Source organism: Brassica rapa, chromosome A09 (genome assembly GCF_000309985.2).
Source record: "Brassica rapa cultivar Chiifu-401-42 chromosome A09, CAAS_Brap_v3.01, whole genome shotgun sequence".
Lineage (NCBI taxonomy): Eukaryota > Viridiplantae > Streptophyta > Magnoliopsida > Brassicales > Brassicaceae > Brassica > Brassica rapa.
In genome coordinates, this window is record NC_024803.2 from 12,015,953 (window position 1) to 12,036,724 (window position 20,772).

The following is a 20,772-nucleotide window of genomic DNA, read 5'->3' on the forward strand; positions in this document are numbered from 1 at the left end:
TCAAAGATTTTATTTAGAGAATTTAGGCTGTGTATACACACAATAATCCAAAATTAAGAAAATACCCCATCACCATCTTTTACACTGTGGTTCTTTCGATATCCCACTAATGCCCCTGCCCAAATTTCCATCGATGTAAATCCAATATCATCTAACTGTAATTCTTTCAACACAGTCTCTGGATCCAGCGAGTACTATTCTCTTGATGAGTTCATCTACCGCAGAATCTCCATGGTACATAAAGGAGAAATCTATTTGATTCACAAATGCACATGGCTGTAAGGATGGACCTTATCATTAAGAAAGGGGTTCTTCCCAAGATTGATAACGACGACCTTAATCTCACATTTAATTACAATTATTTGTAATCACTATACAACAACTAGATTTCTATTAAGTGATAAATATTTGATTAGATGTTACATATTAAGTCTTGTAAGCATATACATGTTTAGTTAGCTGTTAAAACTTTATGTAAAATTTATTTGTTACAAATTAGTTGCTGTTATATGATATATGGTTTGTAAATTTTTATACAATATGTTGTCATTAGCTAATACATGTTTGGTTAGATGTTACAAAACATGTTGTCGTTTTTAAAATAGTCGATAAAATGCTAAAAATAGCTATTGATAGCTGATACTTGATTTGGTAGATGCTAAAAATATTTACCTTGCTAACTTCTACCATTATCATTAAAAAAATTTACTTAAAAGTAGATGTGTTATATGATGTATGGTTTGTAAATTTCTACAAAATATTTTCATTAACCGATACATGTTTAGTTAGCTGCTATAAAACATGTTATCACTTTTTAAAATGGTTGGTATGATGTTAAAAGTATATATTGTTAGCTGAAACATGGTTTGTTAAATGTTACAAAATAAATTATCCGCTAACTAAATCTTTAACTTATATATTATTTACGGTTAACAATTATTGTATCATATACAAATAAAAAAAATGTGATAAGATTGCTTTTCATTATATGATAAGTACATGTTTATATTAAACAAGTTATCCACTAACAATTCCTATAATATTTTATGTTAAAGCTTTGCAATAAACGTTCTCTGTTAACATACAATAATAGACACTCAAGTTTGCTGCTGTGTTTTTTTTTCTCTTTTGTAAATTATCGATTCACTAAAATTCTGCAACAATCGCAGTTCCTATTCATTGATGGAAAACTCATAATTTGGGAACACTTTCTTGATGCCATGGTGACGAGTCGAAGAGGAGGAGATTAGTGTAGAATTTAGTATGGACGATTAAGGAGTTGATGAGAAAATGGGATGTGGATTTAGGGAGAAAATTTTACTTGAATTAAAGTTGGTAGAAATCTGTGTATTGAAAAGAAAAATTAATAGAAAGAAAAAGAAGAAATATATTACAGACATGAAAAATCACTATAGAGAAAAAGAAAGATGATGAATGTTGGGGCAGGGGCAAGGCTGTCAGTTTATGTTCATTGTGCTACAGAGATTATTGTTTTAGATGCCATTAGGGTAGTTACCTAATATTGATCAAAATTATGTATATTCAACAAATTCTCTCTTTTATTTAACCGAATCACAGATTTAAATAAAATTGATACTTTGTTCAAAAATAAAATAAAATAAATTTGATACTTAAACATTTGAGGTTTAAAGTATATAATTGAGTGTTATTGAATTTAACATCTCATATTAATTTTTATTTACAAGAGAAAGAGAAGCTCGGAACGTGAAACATGGCTTGTCAGAACTCAGCAAAAAGTTCAGAACTTGCAAGTAAGTTGTGTCTTAAACCTTAGTGGATTACATTCTTTGTGCTCTAAACGCTAATAAAAGGCTTAACCGGAGCTGTTTTACTTGTAATTATAGAGGCCTTCATTCACAATATTCTACAAGAGATTGGTTGATGGGAGTGTTTGTTTGTTTATACATCCATTATCCATAGTTAATTATGCGACCGCAGCTAATTTCATGGCGCCACTGCTTGGTTATCCCGTTGAGCAGGTGAGAATAATCATTTATGCCAAAGTGTGTCATCAATTAATCTCTTCTTTTATTTCCAATGAATCAATATTAGCACCATTTTTGCTTTGGATCAGATGTGTAAGGTCATAGACGGATTCCCTTGAGGATCAAGTAATCTTGACTGTGCCTTTGCTTCTGCAAGCTTATACTACGACTATTCGGGTTCAGAAAAATGCTAATGACATATTGTTTGTCACTGAGTGGAAATAGGTGTGCACAGAGATGGTGATGCTAATGAGCTGATCGAACCAGAGCATGTTCCCATCGTACGAAAATGACTATGAGGCATTTGAAGAACAATGCATGAGTAGATACGGAGCCAAGCCTCGGCCACATTGGATCACCACAGAGTTTGGCGGGAAAGTCAAACTTCTATTGTGTCTTCTCTCATTGGATCACAATTGGATCAGTTTCAATAATGAGCTTATTGGTTATGTGTTTGTAGAGAATATAGTCAGTGTTGAAGAGATTTGGAAGCAACATCATATTCTCCAATGGAATGCAAGATTCGTGGAGCCGTGGAGGGTAAGTAGTATACTTCATGATGTTAAACTCGTATTGGATTTGGATCTTAACATATTGTTTTTTATTTCATATATTTCTAGGGTACGGAAGAACATTTCGAGCAGCATTATCGCACATGTAAGAAAGGTAACATTCCTTTGTCAAATGGTGGAGTGTTGGATGAAATAGATTAAAGAGAAAAATGAAAAACAACATTATTTGCATGAACACATGTGCTCACCATGCAGATCTAAGGGCAGTTACAAAAGGCGATCCGGAGTGGCTGAAAGAGCAGAGGAGGCAAGAGGTGGCCATTGTAGAGAAATGGATCAGTGAGTATTACAGAGATTTGAAAGAAGAAGAGTAAGATTAAGAAGACCAATAGAAGGCCAAAGGTTTATTACACCAGTTACTACTCATCGTCGCTACACTATGCGTTTTGCGATTAGTTTAAAAACCATATTTATGTGCGCACATCATGCATACACTGTCCGTTTCTTTTGTCTGTAGAATGATCCGCGTATCTTCACTACATGCATAGATTTGTATATAAATCATGAATCCCATATGGTTTGTTGCATTGCCCTTAAGTGTAGGTTTGGCAATAGTAGTGTGCAATCTACCAAATTTATTCTCTTGTGTAAATTAATGTCACACAAGTCAGCGTGGTTTAGTGTCTGAACATGGTTTTGGTTATAACAGATGGTAGTATCGCTTGGAGGAGGAAATTCACCTGCCTTTTTTCCTGCCAGAGTTACTGCTTTACATACCTGGGAAACTGAAACCATCGTCATTGAGGTAATTTCTCTGTCTATAAAATAAAAAAATGCATGTTTGTTTTTGTCTTTTTCAAATTTATGTCTTTTGAGGATGGAAGGAAAAAATTCAAACCCATTTGATCAGTTCTAATTGATGTCATAGCAATTTGAAATTCCAAAAGGTCATAGGCAATAGGGGTGGGCACTTTACCCGATATCCGAAGTGGCACCCGAACCCGATCCGAAAAATCCGAACCGAAACCCGAACCGAAGTAGCAAAATACCCGAACGGGTATTGAATAAGGAGATATTGGATACCCGAACCCGAACGGGTAATACCCGAACCCGAATGGATATCCGAAGATAACCGAACATATGTATAATTAACCTTATATTTCTAGTTTACATCTCTCATTTTATATAAAATATTTATATTGATACTACACATACTTTAAGTTCATATGATATACATACAATTACGAAAAAAATGATTAGCTACTCATTTAAAATGCATGTCAAGTTTTTTATTTCAAAAATTAACAAAAAGTTACAACCAAATTTTTTTTAAAAAAATAACTAAATTAGTGTCTTTTTAGTTTTAAAATATTATGTCCAAATCTATTAATCATTCAATCTATTAAAAACAAAAAATTAGTTAACTTAAAGTTATACTTTTAAATACAAGAAACTTGAGAAATGAAAATTTTAATTTTTTTTTTCAAAATCTAAATATCCGAACCCGATCCGAAATAACCGAATCCGAACTAAAAATACCCGAACCCGACCCGAAGTACAGAAATACCCGAACGGGTTCTACACCTCTATACCGAAATATCCGAAAATCCGAAATACCCGACCCGAACCCGAACGGGTACCCGAACGCCCACCCCTAATAGGCAAGCACTACTCTAATAGTGTTCTGTCAGATTTTAATTTGGGTATATTGTTCCGTAAGGAATCTTTCGGTTGGTAGTGGCATGTCTAAAGCGTTATGTTATGGGGATGGAAAGTAAGACTTAGGATCTATTTGTTGGTAGGGCACGCTTTACTCTTAAGACAAAGACTATATGGGGATGAGAAAAAAATGACCCACGCCTGAGAAAAACGTCATTAGATGGATAAACAATTAATGGGTGAAATAAGATTCGTTGGATTGGAAAAATGACTAACAGCTTTAAAGACAAAGACTCTGAACCACACGGCTTAAAGATCTATGTCTTTGCAATAACCACAAGACTTTGATTGGTAGTGCATGTCTATAGAAGGGTGTTATGGGGATGGAAAATAAGACTTGTAATCTATTGGTTGGTAGTGTATGCTTACTAGTCTCAAGACAAAGACTATATGGGGATGAGAAAATGACCCACGGCTTAGAAAAAGTCCTTAGAATGAAACAACACTAATGGCTTAAACAACACTCGTTGGATGGGGAAAAACAACCAACAACTTAAAGATGTCTTAAGACAAAGACTATGAGTTGGATGGCTTGGTTTACGATTTGTTGGATGGAAAGAAAAACGACCAACAGCTGAAACAAGCTTAAGCCAAAGTCTTTACACAAAGACGATATGGGGTTGCTTATAAAAAAATCCTTGGTGGAATAAAATAGTTCAACGGCTTAAAGAAGTCTTAAAAAAAGTCTCTTGGCAAAGACAAAAGGGGTCGGTTTTTTAGATATACTGGATGGAAAATATGACCAGCGGCTCAGACCAAATACATCCGTAGATGGAAAAAAAGACTAACGGCTTGATGAAGTCTTGAAACAAAGACTATGAACCACAAGGCGTAAAAAACTATGTCTGCTTGATAAATACAAGTCTTAGAAAGTATACAAAGACTATGAGTTGGATGGGTAATAATGACTAACTCTTGAGACAAAATCAGTCTTAACATAAAGACTAAATCGAAAACAGTTTCTGCTTGGTAAAAAGTCTAGACAAGGACTATGGCCTTGTTTACTATATGTTGGATGGAAAAGAAAAAAAAAACGACCAAAGACTTGAGACAAAGTTGGTGGATGGAAAGGATGAACAATTGTCCATACGACACAGCTGATACAAAATAACTAATGACTTTGGAAAGTCTTTTGACAAACGCTGTCAACGGCTTAACGAATTCTAAACAAGGACTGTTAATCGAATATACAATATGGTTTTTAGACAGTTCCTTAAACCTTGTGATTCATAGTCTTTGAAAACTTAGTTGTACCATGCATAAAATATATATGCATCAGTTGTACCACTTATTTACGTGTACATACTATGTTTAACATATTATGAAATCATAATTTAAAAAAAAAATATGTTTGGTGTATGATATTCCAGAATAATGTGGCTAAACAAGTAAACAAACCTTGTATAAAGTAAATCATGTAAATTTATGGGGGTTTTATAATAATTTTTAAAAAATTGTAAAACTTCAAATAAATTAGGAGAAGCTTTCTAATCACATACCAATTTGGATATTTAATTATTTTTCTCATATGTAATACCAAATTGGCTATGTTAATTTCTCAAACGTCAAATTTGTACCAGTTGTACCAGTAATACCAGTTTAATATATAATAAAAATTATACAAATTATACTTGTTATACTAGTTTATTTTCTTAGCTTTTAAGTGTTGTATCAATATTTTCACATAGTAACTTTTGTAAAATGTGTTTGATGTTTGCTTTTCATAATAATATGGTTAATCTAGTTAACAAACTTTACAATATGAAGTATATAATGTATGTTTAAGAGTTCAATGTAATAATTTAACAAAAATTTGAAAAACATTAAATAAAATAAAAGAAACTTTGTCACTATAGATCAGTTAGGATATTTATTTGTTTATTCCATATGGAAAACATGAGTTACTAGTCGTGCTAGCTGTAATAGTTGGATATTGTAAATAAATATAACATTTATATATTAGCTATACCACATTTTATTATGTTTAGTTGTACGAGGTATACTAGTTATACTTAGTCGAAGGAAAGATGAGAGAATAGAAATTGTGTGGCTGTAATTGAACAAGAGAATAGATGATCATGTGGTTAAGATTAAAGAAGAAGTGGGTCACATGTGAAGGAGAGAAGGAGATAAGAAGAATGGTGTTGTTGTGATTAAAAGAAGGAAGAGTTGATTTTGGGTTTAGATCGTCCCTTCATTAATGAAAGATGGTAATTTTATCTCCTTTGGACCACTGAGATTAAAGTTGGTTGTGTGAGATTTTCGTAAGATCACTTGGACCATTTTAGATTAACTTCCTTAAAAATAAAGATATTTTGAACGCAAATAAAGGAACACAACCATCATATCGCTGACATTTTTATTATTTATAAGAGATATATTTTTTATTATAAGAGATTTAGTTCGAAGAGGAGTTAACATTTGAATATAAGATGGCACATATACAAAATATATGCTGCTTGGCTACCGAATACTCAGGCCTGGCCTCAAAAACTACTTCCGTACACAAACACTAGTAGACTGATCGGGCATAGCCACCAAAAATTCACGATCCATCCTCACTATTTCGAAACAAAAAATGTAACTAAAGTCGCAATTTTGTGACAAAAATAGCCTTGAAATAGTCACAAAGAGAACCAGGACAAATTTTAATCATGTTGTAACCAAAAAAGATTTTGTGGCCATTTGTCACGAATATAAAAGTGACACAAAACATTACAAACTAGCTACGATTTGCGACGAAAAGTATGTGGCCTAAGATATATATATATATATATATATATATATTAGATAGTTCTTATTCACAGTTACATTTCATGACAAAATTTGTGACCATTCCACCTATAAGTGTAGGGTCTAGTTAATTATTCTATAAACTAGTATGAGAAAAAATTCTGGTGTAGAATTCAATGAATAACCCTAGCAATCCATCAATCAGAAATTTGACATTAAGCCCAAGAAATCTCTAAATTTGTGAAGTGATCTACTCGACATAAAAACAATAACACAAATCATAGTCCGAATAAAATTCATAGATGAATCGAACATGAGTTCGAAGAAAACTGAATGAATTCTTTATAATCTCTCTAAAACTTAAAAAAGGATTCGCTTTCAACATTGGATTAGGATTAGGATTAGTAAAAATAAGTTAAAATATGTTCAAGGGCGCATGTGCAAATACAAGAAACTTTGGCCAACTTGCAGTTATCGAAACTTCATTAAATCACGAGTCGGGTGTTAACATGTTGGGTGTCGTTTGGTACCCATGTGGTGTCGCTCGACACCACATCAGAATCTCAGCAGCTTCCTCTCGCGCGTTAGACGGACCACTCTTCAGTAATATGCGTATATATGGATCTAACCAATGGATCAACCTCAAACCGACGGAATTTAAAAGCTAACTCAATTTTATATCTTGTGTAAAATTATGAGCTTCATCCATTGGTGGGAAGACCTCCATCCGGTGCTAAACCTCTGACATATCTGCACAGTTATGCACTCAAATTACTCCATAATCTTCAAAATTCTCCAAAGTATACATGAACCTGCAAAGACCCTAAAATGACTACAAAACTATAATATATACTCTGAACCAGACTTATGACATGGTTAAAATTCATAAAACCCAAAGTATATCAATGGTTACTTTGTTTGGGAGGAACAAGGAAGAAAACATGATAACGAAAGATTTTCGAAAGAGATAAACTCAAATCTCGACAAATAAAGAAAGATGGGAGAAAAGAGAAGATATAGATTAACAGGAAAATAACAACACATTCGATCTTGGAGGTGTATATAAGCAAGGCTGGGACAGAGAAGAAAGGGGGAAGAAACTTAGTCTCTGCAATTAGAAACTTTAGGCTTTATATTTGTCTTTTTCTAAATGAGTTGCGACTCACATGGTTTTCTTGGCATAGGTGGTTACTCTAGTGAACTTAGATAGGTTTTACTGCCCGTGTTATTATATTTATGTTGTAATTTCGCTTCCAGACGAACTTCATTTTTTATTCGGTCTCTAGAACGCTTATACGCAAACTCAGAATAAAGATCTCTTATTTTAAGCTTGTTTTTCGTATTATCTTATTTCGTTTCTGCATATTTTTGATTACTTGTTATTGGCTCTGCAGACTGAGCCCCCGTAAAAGCTTTGTTTTCTTCACTATTATTTGATTGTGCATATTTAAACTCCCAGAGAACTCTTTGCCTCAACTGGATTAACTTGCTTAATTGTTTGGTATAATGCTAAGTTGTTGATATAGTGAACTATGTGCTATTCTGAGTAGATTGCCATTGCCTGTGATAGGTGCTTAGTTTAATCACCTAACTTCTAACTCATTTCCTTTTTTTCTTCTTTAGAGCGTACATACACGTAAGGGAACAATTTATAGGCTCGGTGGTGTTCATTACAAAGACTGCACTCCTGCTCAATCTGTTCCTCGCTCCCTGAAGCACAATCTGGAAATTTTTGATGCACCTTACCGGCTTGGATAACAGCACTAATGGAGTTTGGATGAGAAGAAAGATCAAATCTCAAAGGAATATGAGCAACCAAAAAGATGTGTTGTCTGTTCTCTTGGTGGCTTGCGCAAAGAAGACAATCCAAGGGCATGCTTGGGATTGTGTCTTTGAAGAACACTTATTGATGCCATTGAACAACAGGAAGCTGAACCTGAAGATGACTCCAAGTCACTGAAGCTGTGAAAGTAGTTTTGGGAGCAGCATTTCTGATTTTCCTTATATGTCATATCCACCGTGTTAATTATTCATGTTACCTGTGGCAGAGAGTTCTTGAGAAGAGTGGTTACACGCCGGTATTACATGCCAAAACATTCCATAACATATGTAATACCAAAAAGACATACACGCACAATACTAAACAAGTCGACAAAAGATTAAAAAGAAGAAAAAAAGAAGATATTTGTTTCATTTAAAACTTCAACCGCTAGACAAGACACCAATCATCAAATACCAAAACACTCCATAATATATTTTTAAGTTACACAAATTTCAAATCCTTTTGTTTAATATATAATAAAAACAAGCAACATTTAATTTTTAAAATCAAAACTCTCTCTAAGTGTTGTTGACATCTGGTGGTAAGATTGTTGTTGTTAATGTTGGATCACCTTCGGAGAATCTGTTATTTGCTATCCCTATCTTGACATCCTCTTTCGAACATATGAATATTTCCTTAGCCATATTACAAAATTTTCTACAAAGAAATAAAAATACTCACTAAATTTTGCAACTAATAAGAAAAAATAGAAAATTATGAAAAACTTACGGCCAGGGATCGTCTCCAAGAATCATCATATCTCCATCATTATATATGAAGAACATTTTCCATTTATTGTGCATATGCAACTCGCCTTTGATATCAAAGAGTCTTTCTAGTTCATCGATCAACTGATTGTATCCATCAAATATAGTTAAATCTACAGTTCTTTCTATGACACCTTCCATATGAACCTGGGCAATAACCATATCAAGAGCATATGAACTTTATAGTAATCTCAGTCTATTGATGCAATTTTAATCAAAATCTAATATTAGAATAAAACTGTGGATGAAAGTGCACACACACACACACACACGCACACACACACACACATATATATATATATATATTAAATTCACCTTATACACAAAATAACTTTTTACTAAAACCTATGTCTTCTAATGTTTTAGTTTTACATAATAAATAGTTTTAAATTTGAATAATAAGTAAAAAAATAAGAAGATGGTGATCTTTTTCATACCTTAGTACGACTTTTAGCTTGGACATGGTCAACCTTTTCGTCTTCAAAGATTTTAGAAATCTTACATTTTTTGTTTGAGACAATAGGTTCCACTGGATCCTTTGTTATAGCGGGAACCATTAGATCAACTCCAAACAGTCTGCAGCTAGTAGTTGCGGTTGTGGTTGACGGTTCTTTCATTGCTTGAACCATTTGCTCATTGTAGATTGTAGGAGCCCACATTTTTGAACCTATACACATCAATAGAATGATAACTAATTCACAGAGAAGTTTTTTAACTTTGAGAAATGTTTACATACCAAACTCATGTACTTCGAGTTGACGTTTATGTTTTAGAGCATCTGACTTGAAAATGTTTGATGAATGTGTTAACAGCTCAATCTCCCATGGAGATACCTTATCAGGTCTTGGAATTGTTGCAGCTTCATCCCATTGCACCTATAAAATAAAGTTATTGGATATTATATATTACTCTTTTTAAATTATATTTTAAAATAATATGTAAGTGGAATTAATACTATTCTTACTTCTAGACTTCGCCATTCTGAATCTTTCCAATGAGTGGAGAAATCTCTCACTCCCACTACTGTTCCATTGTATCTATTGTAGTCAAATAATTTGTGTAAGTAATCATATTTTGAAAAAATAAAGTAAAATAAATGTTTAAGATTTACCTTATTTCATTTAGATCTTTTCCTTCGAACTTCATCGAAAATTTGGAGCCTATACTAAACTTATTATTCACTCTATCTACAAATTTATCGAAGTTGACAATGAATTGGCTCGACCTGATATCATCACATCAAATAAATTATATTATATTTTCAATAAACTATTTAGATAATGTTTAATTAGAGTAAAAACAATATTACCTTGGCTTATAGAACACAACGAACATACATTTGTTTTCAATAGCATTCAGTGCAGTAGCAACCACACTATGGTGCATACTCTCTTTTGAAATTAAAGATGTTGGTATGTTGCGTTGCTGATGAGCTGCTTTACTGATACCAACTCGTGATTCCCCATTCTCTCCTCTAGGATAACAAACAGTTAAAATATAAATTCAAGGAACGAAATAGATCTAAAATGGCAAAACAGATATATATACCGAAGAAACACAAAAGAGTCTCCAGCAACCAATTTTTTTCCTTTTGCAAACTCATTCCAACCAGATGTGAAAAGATGTCTTTTTGGTGTACCTAGTTGATTTTTTTGTAAACAAAATATAGATCAGTAATAAATACTCACAAATTTTGAAATGAAATATAGAATGGTCACCTCTTGAAGTGTGTTTAAAACTCCATTCATGACCATGGATATCTTTAGCAATTATCTCTTGACTTGGGGTCAGCTGAGACATATCCTAAAACATTAAATACAAAATGTTATATAAGGATTTACAATATATGAGTTCATGTAAGCCCAGGGTAATTACCAACAGGGGAAGACATTCAATGGCATGTCTTTTATACAAAACAAAACCACCATTTGTGCTGGTATCAGAAGCACTTAACACCTTGGTGAAATAGTTAATGTTTTGTATGTTGTTTTCGTTTTTAGGAATAGGGATTTCAACATCCTGAGAACATAAAATTAATTAAATTACTTAAAAGAGATTGTAAGAAGATCTAATGTTAAAATAAATAAAATTTTATTTTGTTACTCACAGATGTATCAGGCAACAAAGAAACTTCTGCATAAATTTCATTAGTACTGGGCTCTACCTAGGAACATACATAAAATATATCAAAAACAATATCAGTTACAGTCTAAGTCATTTTACATGATCTGTATTTTATAAATAAGAAACATATATAATCAAAGAGGCATACCTTAAGGTTGATACTAAAAACATTACAACAAATTTTTGAAGGAATATCAAAAATTGGTTTTAGTTGACAAAGTTCGTCGTCCATAGAGGCAACTAGCTGGTAATACCATCAAATTGTTGAGTAAGTCTTACAAATTAAAACATAAGTGAAATGATATAAAAATTTAAAATAAGATAAAAAAAATATTGCCTGTTCTATATGCCCTTGAGGAAAGAAATATACTTTCTCTCCAATTTTTGGAGTATCAAACAGAGGTCCAGCACATAACTTCCATAATTTATCGTTCAAATAGTTATTGGTTTCACCAATAGCTAGAAACAAAGAAAACATTATTAGGGATATATGTTTTCATCAATCGAAATCCAAACTCGTATCCAAGAATTTCTCACTTATACCTAAAACTTCAGGTTGTGCATGCATGATTTGATCACCAGCCATCAACAATTTTTCCAAACACTTGGTGAGAACTTTGATCTTTATTTAATTATTTTGGTTTGAACTAGTGTTTTTTCTAAACTTGTAAATCTTATATGTATAAAGTATATATGGGTGAAAATATTCAAATACTTCATAAATATATTTACGGAAATGAGTTTTGACTAATAATTTTTACTAGTAGCCAAGAAATATCGGGTCAAAGATGTATCTTTAGAAATATTGAAAGTTCTTTAATATCAATAAATTATGTTTTAAGATATATCACAATACTAAAAGCAGGATATGGTGAATAGGGAGAGTGCCACGTCGGATTTTTAATTCGGACCAATCAGAGACAGGTTTTGTGACACGTCAGATAGGCTTAATTGTTTGGGCTTCGTGATTCTGCTTATGCCCAATTCGATGCAATCCACTTCCTCTCCATGTGGGCTTCATTTAATTTGTTATTGCCCAAATGGAACCTCTTCAAAAAACCAAACCTACGATCAATAAATCAATCATCGTGACCTCTAACACTTCGTCTTCTCCGATTGAAGATCACAGAAACTCAGATTTAATCAACCCACTTCTAAACAATCAATTCTCAACTTTACTCCCCTCGATCAAAACCCTCTTAATGAATTCGTTTTACCTCCCTCTTTTCATCCTTCTTTATATATTGTTTTTTTTTTCCTTTCTACAAACCAAAACCCTACAAACACTCTAAGCTCAAGCCATGGCCATGAAACCAAACGGCAAGTCACCAAAAAAAAACCTACAAACGCTCTAAGCTCAAGCCATGGCCATGAAACCAAACTGCAAGTCACCAAAATAAGGGAGCAATTAATTTTTAAATATCGTATATATATATATATTTTTTTTTTTGTAATATGAAACCTATTAGAGCTTCTTTATGATTTTGCGTTCCTGCTTTCTCCGGTCGAGGTCTGGTTAAAAGCATGCTCAGGAAGAATCCAGAACTCAGACCAAGCGTATGCACAACTCTGATCATTTAAGCTTTTGATCTGTTGTACAAACCTGAAGATTAAGTAACATTTTCTCTTCTTCTTCTGTGTAGGCTTCTGATCTTCTCAGACATCCTCTGCTTCAGCCTTACATTCAAAAGGTTCTTCTCAAGCTGAGCTACTGGGGGGGACGATACATTGCAACCAGAATCTTAATCCGCAAGGAGAAGCAGCTATCCTCCTGAGCAAAGAAGGCGTTCTTCTGGCAAATGTATAAGCTTTGGTCCAAGAAGAGAAGGAAGATTCTTTGTCTTCTGTTAAACCACTTCCTCTGGCAAGTTTATAGTTGACCAGGAAAATTCTTTGTCTTCTGTTAAACCAGTGCACACGTATTTGCACCACCGCATGCCAGTGGATTTGTCTGCTAACATCACTGGTAGAGTAACTGTTCGAAGACCAGCTGTTTCGAAAAATTCAGGGGCTTCTTACAGATCAGCCAGCCTAAGAGTGGTGGTCTGGTTAGTCATCTGTCCAGATACTCCTTATCTTACTAATTTCTTTTTCAGAGTGCTTTATACTTTTTTTTCTATCTAACGTATCAGAAACAAGCTACAACCATTCGTAGAGCATCCTTGCCTGTCTCACACAAACCTTCAAAAGGAACAAGAGACTCTCTCTACACCCCAAACATCGGTATACTCCATCACCTAAACTCACCAGACGTATCCGTAAACTCTCCAATAATCGACACTATCAAGTTCGCACTAGCTTCATACGAAGAAATGCCTTTCACTCCCGTTGTGCGCAAGAAGAAGAACAAAGGCTCCTCCAGAGGATCCTACAGCCCACCTCCTCCAGAGGAGCTGCAGCAACCGCTAGACTGCTCAATCACAAAAGACAAGTTCACCCTTGAGCCAGAACGAGAAACCAAGAGTGGCGGTGATTTTTTCTGATCAGAACGCGACTGCTGGAGGAGCGTCGGGCAGAGCTTTCCAGGTGCATCTGGTGACAGAGGTTTGACCCGCGGACAACGCGCTGAGGCGCTGAGGGATTGCTTGAGTTCATAGCGAGGTTGCTTCTAGATGAGAGGTATGATGAGCTGAATGTGTTGCTGAAGCCGTTTGGTCCGGGAAAGTGTCGCCTAGAGAAACAGCGATATGGTTGTCTAAGAGCTACTAGGTCACCACGAAACCCACTTACGCTACCGTCTAATTCATTTCTGGGAAGCTCCTGAGTTATTTGTACAATCAAAGAATCAGTGTGGTGCGATGCATTTTTGGGAGGCCAAAAACATTGCAAAAATTGGCTTAGAGCTGCTATGATCAAGATGGAGGTCGCTTCACAGGGTTCTCACGACGAAGTTATTGCATCCTAATGATTACGTTGTACCTAGGTTCGATTCTCAAAACACTATATTGGTTTGTGGGCTTCAGAAAAGTTGAGAACTTTTATTTAAATTTGTATGCAGGAGATCGATGTTGAGTTGGAGGCTAAATAGAAGAAATATCTTCCCAGACAAAGACATAATTAAGAGGTATATACAAAGCGTTTTAGTGACTGGCTTTTTGTTAGGAAGTGCAGAAGTTGATATTTTCTTCATATTCTGCAGTCATGAAATGATGAAACTAAAGACTCAGCTTGCTTCACGAGAAAATTTTATGTCAAATCTGCAAAAGCTCCTGCTAGAATCGAAAAGATAAATTTGCTCCTTTGCACATGTAATAATTTCAATTAGCTTGGCAAGTCTGATGTTTGGGTAAGATTGTGTATTCTTTAGTCTTTTTTTTTCTTTTTGAATTCTTAGATATCATTGATTACTGTTTTGGTTTTTAGGAGAAAGTTGTGGCTTCTGGATCAACTATTCAAGAAGCATGTCTATGGAGTGTATGTTTTTGGCCATAATTACTGCTAAATATTTACAAGTTTAAACCCCGAGCTGTTATATTGTTTGAGTAGGCATAACTCCTTACCGACTAGAAAATTACGGTAGCTATATATTTACACTTTTGTGCATATTGCTAATGATTGATGACACAGGCGTGCTGGTGGTGAAAAGGTGTACAACGTGTTTCATAACCAATTTCTGGTGGCTCTGAAGAGATTTCAAGTTGACAAGCAGGTAGCAATATCTATTCGAGGCCTGCTTAAAATTTTTTGAGACTCTAACTTGCATCTCTAATATAAAAAAGAATAAGCAAAGCAACCTACCAAAAAAATAAGCAATAATCGTCTCTCCTTTTTTTTCTGTTTGATTTTAGTATTACGAGGTTTATGTGATCTTGCAGGAACTGGTTCACAAGTCTGCTAATGAGACAGTTGTACGTTCTCTTCTTCTGTTTATAATATATAAAATATCTCAAACAACTTATTTTCTTTGGTCAAATGTTTTTTTTTTTTTTTTTTTTTTTTTTAAATATAAATATTTATTAATCTACCCGAGAATCGGGAATTTCAGATCCAGTTACAAACCCGTTTCGAACAAAATTTCCAAAATCAACCTATTACAACACTAGCTTCGCCCGCCCACTAAACCCGGCACATTCCGCTAGTCCGTTTATCGGTTTCCTTTGAAATCGGTTGCCGTTCTCTACCATCGACGAGAATCAAGAGAAGGTGAGGTTCTCCTTGTTGCCTCGGATGCCGGGACTTCCCGCGTCGTCTCCGGAGTAGCTAGCTTCCGATGAACTCCACCGAGTTTGTAACCGTTACTGACAATGAAGCGCAAGACGACTAATAGGGGAGTGTTTCGGATACTTACCACGAGCCTTGCAAGCCACCAAAGCCGAGCTAGTACGCAACGTCACACAACGCTTGAAACCATCTCCCAACCCGAGCAAGAGCTCGCTACTGCCGCCACCAAACCTGTACTACCAAAAGGGCCGGACCTCCATGCCACACACCGACAGAGAAGACTCTAACGACTAGCACAAATGTCAGCCAAGCAACACTACCGATGAAGAATCAAGTGATCTTCTCCGGTACTGGGATGTGAGCTAAACACAAGAGGGACACCGCCGCGACCATGACGAAAGTCGGGACGTCTCTTGCCGCCTTCGAAAACCGAAGAAGCAGTGACCGTGACTCGCAAAATAACCACCGGTGTCTACGGTGATATGAATAGAGCTCAAGAGAACAACCTTAGAATTAGAAACTGCCGCAACCAAACCAAGGTATCAAGCCGATGACGAGATGTTGAAATTGAAAGGTCAGGTGAAATACAAAAAAGAGCTTGAACCGGCCATAGACGACCGGGTAGGACTCTGCTCAGCACTCCCACACGAGTCGGAATCGGTCAGGTACCATCATCCCGCCTGCATACCAGACCGCGCCTCACCTCCGAAGTGAAGCCACCACCGGAGCTGACCTTGGCTCCAACGAAGAGGAGACGAACCCCGACGACACCGTAAGGGTTCCCGGTTCCAAACGAAGAAGCCGCACGCCACAACCAGAGAAACGCTGTAGCCACGCCACAGCCAACCGGGGAGCGCTCCAACCCCATCATCCCGAGCAAGAAGGTCGCCAGAGAGAGATTAAAAGGGGAAACGCAATCCTCTCTCTCAGCCACGAAAAATCCGACTCCACAGCCAAATCCACTGCACACCACCGCGTCTTGACTCCAACACAAGCTGAATCGATAGCAAACTCCGACGAACCTCGCGAGCGGTCACCGGAATCAACAAGAGACGCTTGACCAGAGCCCGAAACAAAGCAACAGCGGAGGGGAGTGACCGGGAAGCAAAGAGGAAAACAGAGCAAGAAGGAGGGAAGCCTCCGGCGGCCGGACGCGCGCGAACGCGCCGGACAACGCCGGAGCAGATCTGAAAACTTGGTTGGTTTGTTTTTGTCGCGAGAGGATAAGGGAGAGAGGAGAGAGAAAAATATATGTTCACTTCTTTGTAACCTTCTTTGGTCAAATGTTATAGATGGCTTCAACATATACAAGAATTAAAGCAATACCCATTGGCCATATTCGCCTCATAAATGGGGACAACCTAGACACTCAGACACCCATGAGGTATCCACAATACCTGCTGGTGAAAGTCAAAGGATTATGTACTTACATCTCCAACTTGAAGAGTAAGAACCATACTAATCCTAACAGTATACGACAAATTGCATAATAGAAGTGTTGTTCTGCATCTTAATAATCTCTTATTAAACAGAGGTGAGAGATCCCGTATTTATCTGTGGTTCAAAATCGCAGTCACCCTCCGAGGTATAGATGGAAAGATGACGAGACGAGCCAATCAGTGCTCTTGCTCACACTATAAATTCAAAAACACTAGGAGGTGTGTTCGTTTACTTGAAGATACCAACTTTGTTTACTTCTGTGATATTTTCATCTAAAGCATTGAGGACTGTTAACTTGCGCTGGGTCGAAAAGCTTTTGTTGTTATCTCAGATCCGATTGTTGCAATGCATGTCCTCCGAGAAAACGTTTCCTCATCACAAGGTGACATGGTTTTCAATTGGAAAATGACCCATTTCGTTTTTGCTTTGTTAGGTACCATCAAGTAACTTCTTTTGTGTTTCTTTAGTGAATTCTTGCTGAGATCAAAGAGCTGGTTATGAGGAAAGTGTTAGTACCAGTAGACCTTAGATACTTAGAAGTTAAGAAGCAGAGGTAAAGTAGGTTTGTAATGTCCATGTTTTTATATATTGCAGTGCTAAAGGCATAAATGATTTGATCATTTTTTATCTGTGTTGCAGCTGAAACTCATGATTCCCTACATTGTATAATTTTATCTAGAAGCTATGGTCAAAATATTTAGTGCCTGTTCAGAGGAAATAATAATGAAGTCTAAGAAACTCTTAAGAGAGAGAGAGAGAGAGAGAGCGCAGTCTCAAGCAGAGGGGACACCATCAAATTGGATGTTAAAATAAAATTCTAAAGTCCCTTCACATCGTAGGGCTAAGGTTTTTGATTTTTGAATGTACTCTTCACCAAGTTTTTATAGTAAGCTGATCCATTCTTAAATTTTTCTATTACATCACATGCACTTTATGAAAACTCTTTTTTGAGGCAGAACATTCCTCTACTTTCTACTTCATGTATTGTGATATGGAAGTTTTCTCCAGCCATATGAATCCTTCCGAAGCGAAGGTCCAAAACCATCTGAAGATTATAAATGATAGCTTTGGTGCTCGGTCCTCACTTTGTAATTTTCCCAAGCAGGATATAGATATTGAGAAATTTCAGCAAAGGGACTACTCTAATCTCAAATTTGAAGTAAATTAATTTATTTCCGCTTTTACATGTAGAAATACATCTCATTAAACCCTTTTAATGCATAGGTCCATCTACTATTTGTCGAATAAGGCTTACAAGAAGAGCATGTAACATTTTTCTTTTTTAGTTTCTCATGTAATAATGTCATTTTATTGGCATGTCTGCTAAAGTTAATTTATGGGTTTAAATGTATATTATTATTTTTTGTGAAATATTTTGGTCATTTTTATATTTATAAATAATATTTATAGTAAAAAATTTAGGGTCATCTAATAAATTTTTTAAAAATTATTTAGTGGTACAATGATATTTTTAATTTTAAATTAAAAGTAAATATGGTTAAAATAAATATGAAAAAATGATATTAAGAATTTTGTATTCTACTCAATATTTCCATATATTATTGAACTTTGTTAATACTCAAAACCTTTTGGATGTTGTTTTACTACTTTTCTGCCTTATGTAACATTAAAAAGAAAGAGGGATCAATGACAAACTATTAGCTTATTTTGGTTTCCAACATAAACACATCTCCACCTTTAACTATCTCAAACTTTAGCAATATATGAAAATACCAGCTCAACAGCACAGACATGCAACGAGAACAAACACAGTCAAAGTTCTAATGTTAGTCATGCAATATATACTTTTTGCTACATAGATTCAGAGGTGTGCGAGCACAAAAATCATACATAGACAAAAAAAAAGATACCTTCTGTTTTTAAAATGTCTTATAAAATCAGTCACCTGAAAAACACTAAATATGCTCCCGTTGATGTCTTATGTTCGATGACATCGTTCCATCTGATCATATAGAATTCTGATTATTATTCACAGTTTGAAAAAATAGATGAAAGTAGATAACAAAAGATAGTTTTACCTTACTTAGAATTGTAAGAGAAAGTGAGATAAAGCTACTTTGTCAGTATGAAATCTTAAGCTTCAAAAATCAGAACTGCAGGTTTGTGTATGAGAAGAAGACGTGAGCTGAAAATGAAGATGGTAAGTCATGAGGTTGTTTTTGTTACCCTAATTTTTTGTAAAATTACATGAATTAGCTTTGCAAAGAAATTTAACTTTAATAGAGTGAACTAATAATGGATTAAAGAATATGGCTCAGATTTAGCCTACTGATATTATTATAAAGTTTTAAACTCAAGCCCATATATATATAACTTCAATATTATTTTATGTTTGTTATGCCTACAAATAAGTACTACCATCAATATGTTTAATACCATATGTTTAATTAATATTACTAATCTTAACAAATATATACATACATACATATGTTTTTATTAAGTGTTATATATACATATTTTCTTAACTAATATATTATATATATATATATAATATACATATACATATGTTTTTACTAATATAATTATTGTGTTTTTTGAAATAATGTTGATGTCCTAAACCAATATTTCTTTTGAGTTGAGGGAGACAATCATAGTTAAAGTATTATTGATATACAAAAATCACCCAAACAAAAAAATGAAACAAAATTAAGTTGAAAATGACCAATAATATAATATAACTAACTTTTTTTAAAAGAAACAGATCCAAACAAAAATAGTCACATTGTAGTTAAACATTAAAATAAAAATATTTAAAGCTGTAAACCGCGCGTAGCGCGGTTAAAAACTCTAGTAGTAATAATAGTTCAATAGAGTACATGTGCCGTGCAGGGCCGGCTTAAAAAAAGTGACAATGGATGAACCGCCCAGGGCCCACAAGGTAAGGGGCCCATAAAACAAATTTTAGTTAACCATGTAATTATTCATAGTGTGGCAGATTTTTTCAGAACTCATATACATTGTGCTGTGTGTTTAAGAAGAATATACATAGCGACGGAGTCCACAAAGTAAGAGACCCATTATTAAAAATAGTTAACAAAATGTCCACATATTATTTAGGGTTTCTTGTTCTTTAGACAAAGACTATGAACCACAAGGTTTAAAGAACTGTCTCTACTTGATAACCACAAGGTTTAAAAGTATACAAAGATTATAACTTTAGATGGATCGAACTACCGTCTCTTAAGACAAAGACAATGGAAGATTGACCGATTCATAGTCTGAAATCAGTCTTAAAATAAACACTATACCAATGGCTTAAAGAATCATAGCACAAAGATTCTTATCAAGTATTATGAATCTAAAACAGATTCTTACTTAACGGCTTAAATTATACTTGTAGGATGGGAAGAGAAAGAATCAACGGCTTAAACATGTCTTAAAGACAAAGACTCTGAAACGTCAATGAATGAAAAAACGCCTAATGGCTTAAATTAGACTTGTTTGATGAAAATAAAAAATGAACAGTG

At 34.8% G+C, this 20,772-nt stretch overlaps 2 protein-coding genes and 1 pseudogene across 4 annotated transcripts; 2 read left to right on the plus strand and 1 right to left on the minus strand.

Annotated features, from left to right (window-relative positions):
* Positions 1 to 8,111: 8,111 nt before the first annotated feature.
* On the minus strand, positions 8,112 to 13,182 carry ARF25 (putative auxin response factor 14). The gene is made up of 14 exons (XM_009115146.2): positions 12,227 to 13,182; positions 12,054 to 12,142; positions 11,832 to 11,927; positions 11,667 to 11,723; positions 11,435 to 11,578; positions 11,278 to 11,362; positions 11,108 to 11,198; positions 10,869 to 11,033; positions 10,671 to 10,784; positions 10,524 to 10,596; positions 10,296 to 10,434; positions 9,997 to 10,226; positions 9,522 to 9,706; positions 8,112 to 9,449 (listed from the first exon to the last, which is right to left on the minus strand). The coding sequence occupies exons 1-14, from the start codon at positions 12,267 to 12,269 to the stop codon at positions 9,311 to 9,313; spliced, it is 1,650 nt and encodes a 549-aa protein (XP_009113394.1). The 5' UTR covers positions 12,270 to 13,182; the 3' UTR covers positions 8,112 to 9,310.
* Positions 13,169 to 17,000, plus strand: LOC103838699 (annotated as a pseudogene). The gene is made up of 5 exons (XR_004450713.1): positions 13,169 to 13,240; positions 13,327 to 13,731; positions 13,816 to 14,606; positions 14,682 to 14,747; positions 14,823 to 17,000. The product of XR_004450713.1 is annotated as a serine/threonine-protein kinase Nek3-like (transcript).
* Positions 14,613 to 18,031, plus strand: LOC117125726. 2 transcript variants are annotated; one of them, XM_033279362.1, is made up of 8 exons: positions 14,613 to 14,969; positions 15,047 to 15,097; positions 15,251 to 15,332; positions 15,499 to 15,600; positions 17,170 to 17,226; positions 17,484 to 17,666; positions 17,752 to 17,837; positions 17,924 to 18,031. In XM_033279362.1, exons 1-7 carry the CDS (start codon positions 14,962 to 14,964, stop codon positions 17,752 to 17,754), a joined length of 486 nt encoding a protein of 161 aa, XP_033135253.1. In that variant the 5' UTR covers positions 14,613 to 14,961; the 3' UTR covers positions 17,755 to 17,837; positions 17,924 to 18,031. The 2 variants fall into 2 exon arrangements, with proteins under 2 accessions (XP_033135253.1, XP_033135252.1); XM_033279361.1 differs by having other exon boundaries at positions 14,613 to 14,909.
* The last annotated feature ends 2,741 nt before the right edge of the window (positions 18,032 to 20,772 follow it).

Coding starts and splice junctions, on each gene's coding strand:
- ARF25 (XM_009115146.2), bottom strand. CDS start 12,269: ATGGCTGGTGATCAAATCATGCATGCACAACCTGAAGTTTTAG. Junction 11,724..11,831: donor TTTTTAGTATCAACCTTAAG/GTATGCCTCTTT, acceptor GTATGTTCCTAG/GTAGAGCCCAGTACTAATGA. Junction 10,785..10,868: donor GTTGTGTTCTATAAGCCAAG/GTAATATTGTTT, acceptor TGATGATATCAG/GTCGAGCCAATTCATTGTCA.
- LOC117125726 (XM_033279361.1), top strand. CDS start 14,689: ATGTTGAGTTGGAGGCTAAATAGAAGAAATATCTTCCCAGACAAAGAC. Junction 15,333..15,498: donor GATTTCAAGTTGACAAGCAG/GTAGCAATATCT, acceptor GTGATCTTGCAG/GAACTGGTTCACAAGTCTGC. Junction 15,601..17,169: donor ATTTTCTTTGGTCAAATGTT/TTTTTTTTTTTT, acceptor ATTAAAGCAATA/CCCATTGGCCATATTCGCCT.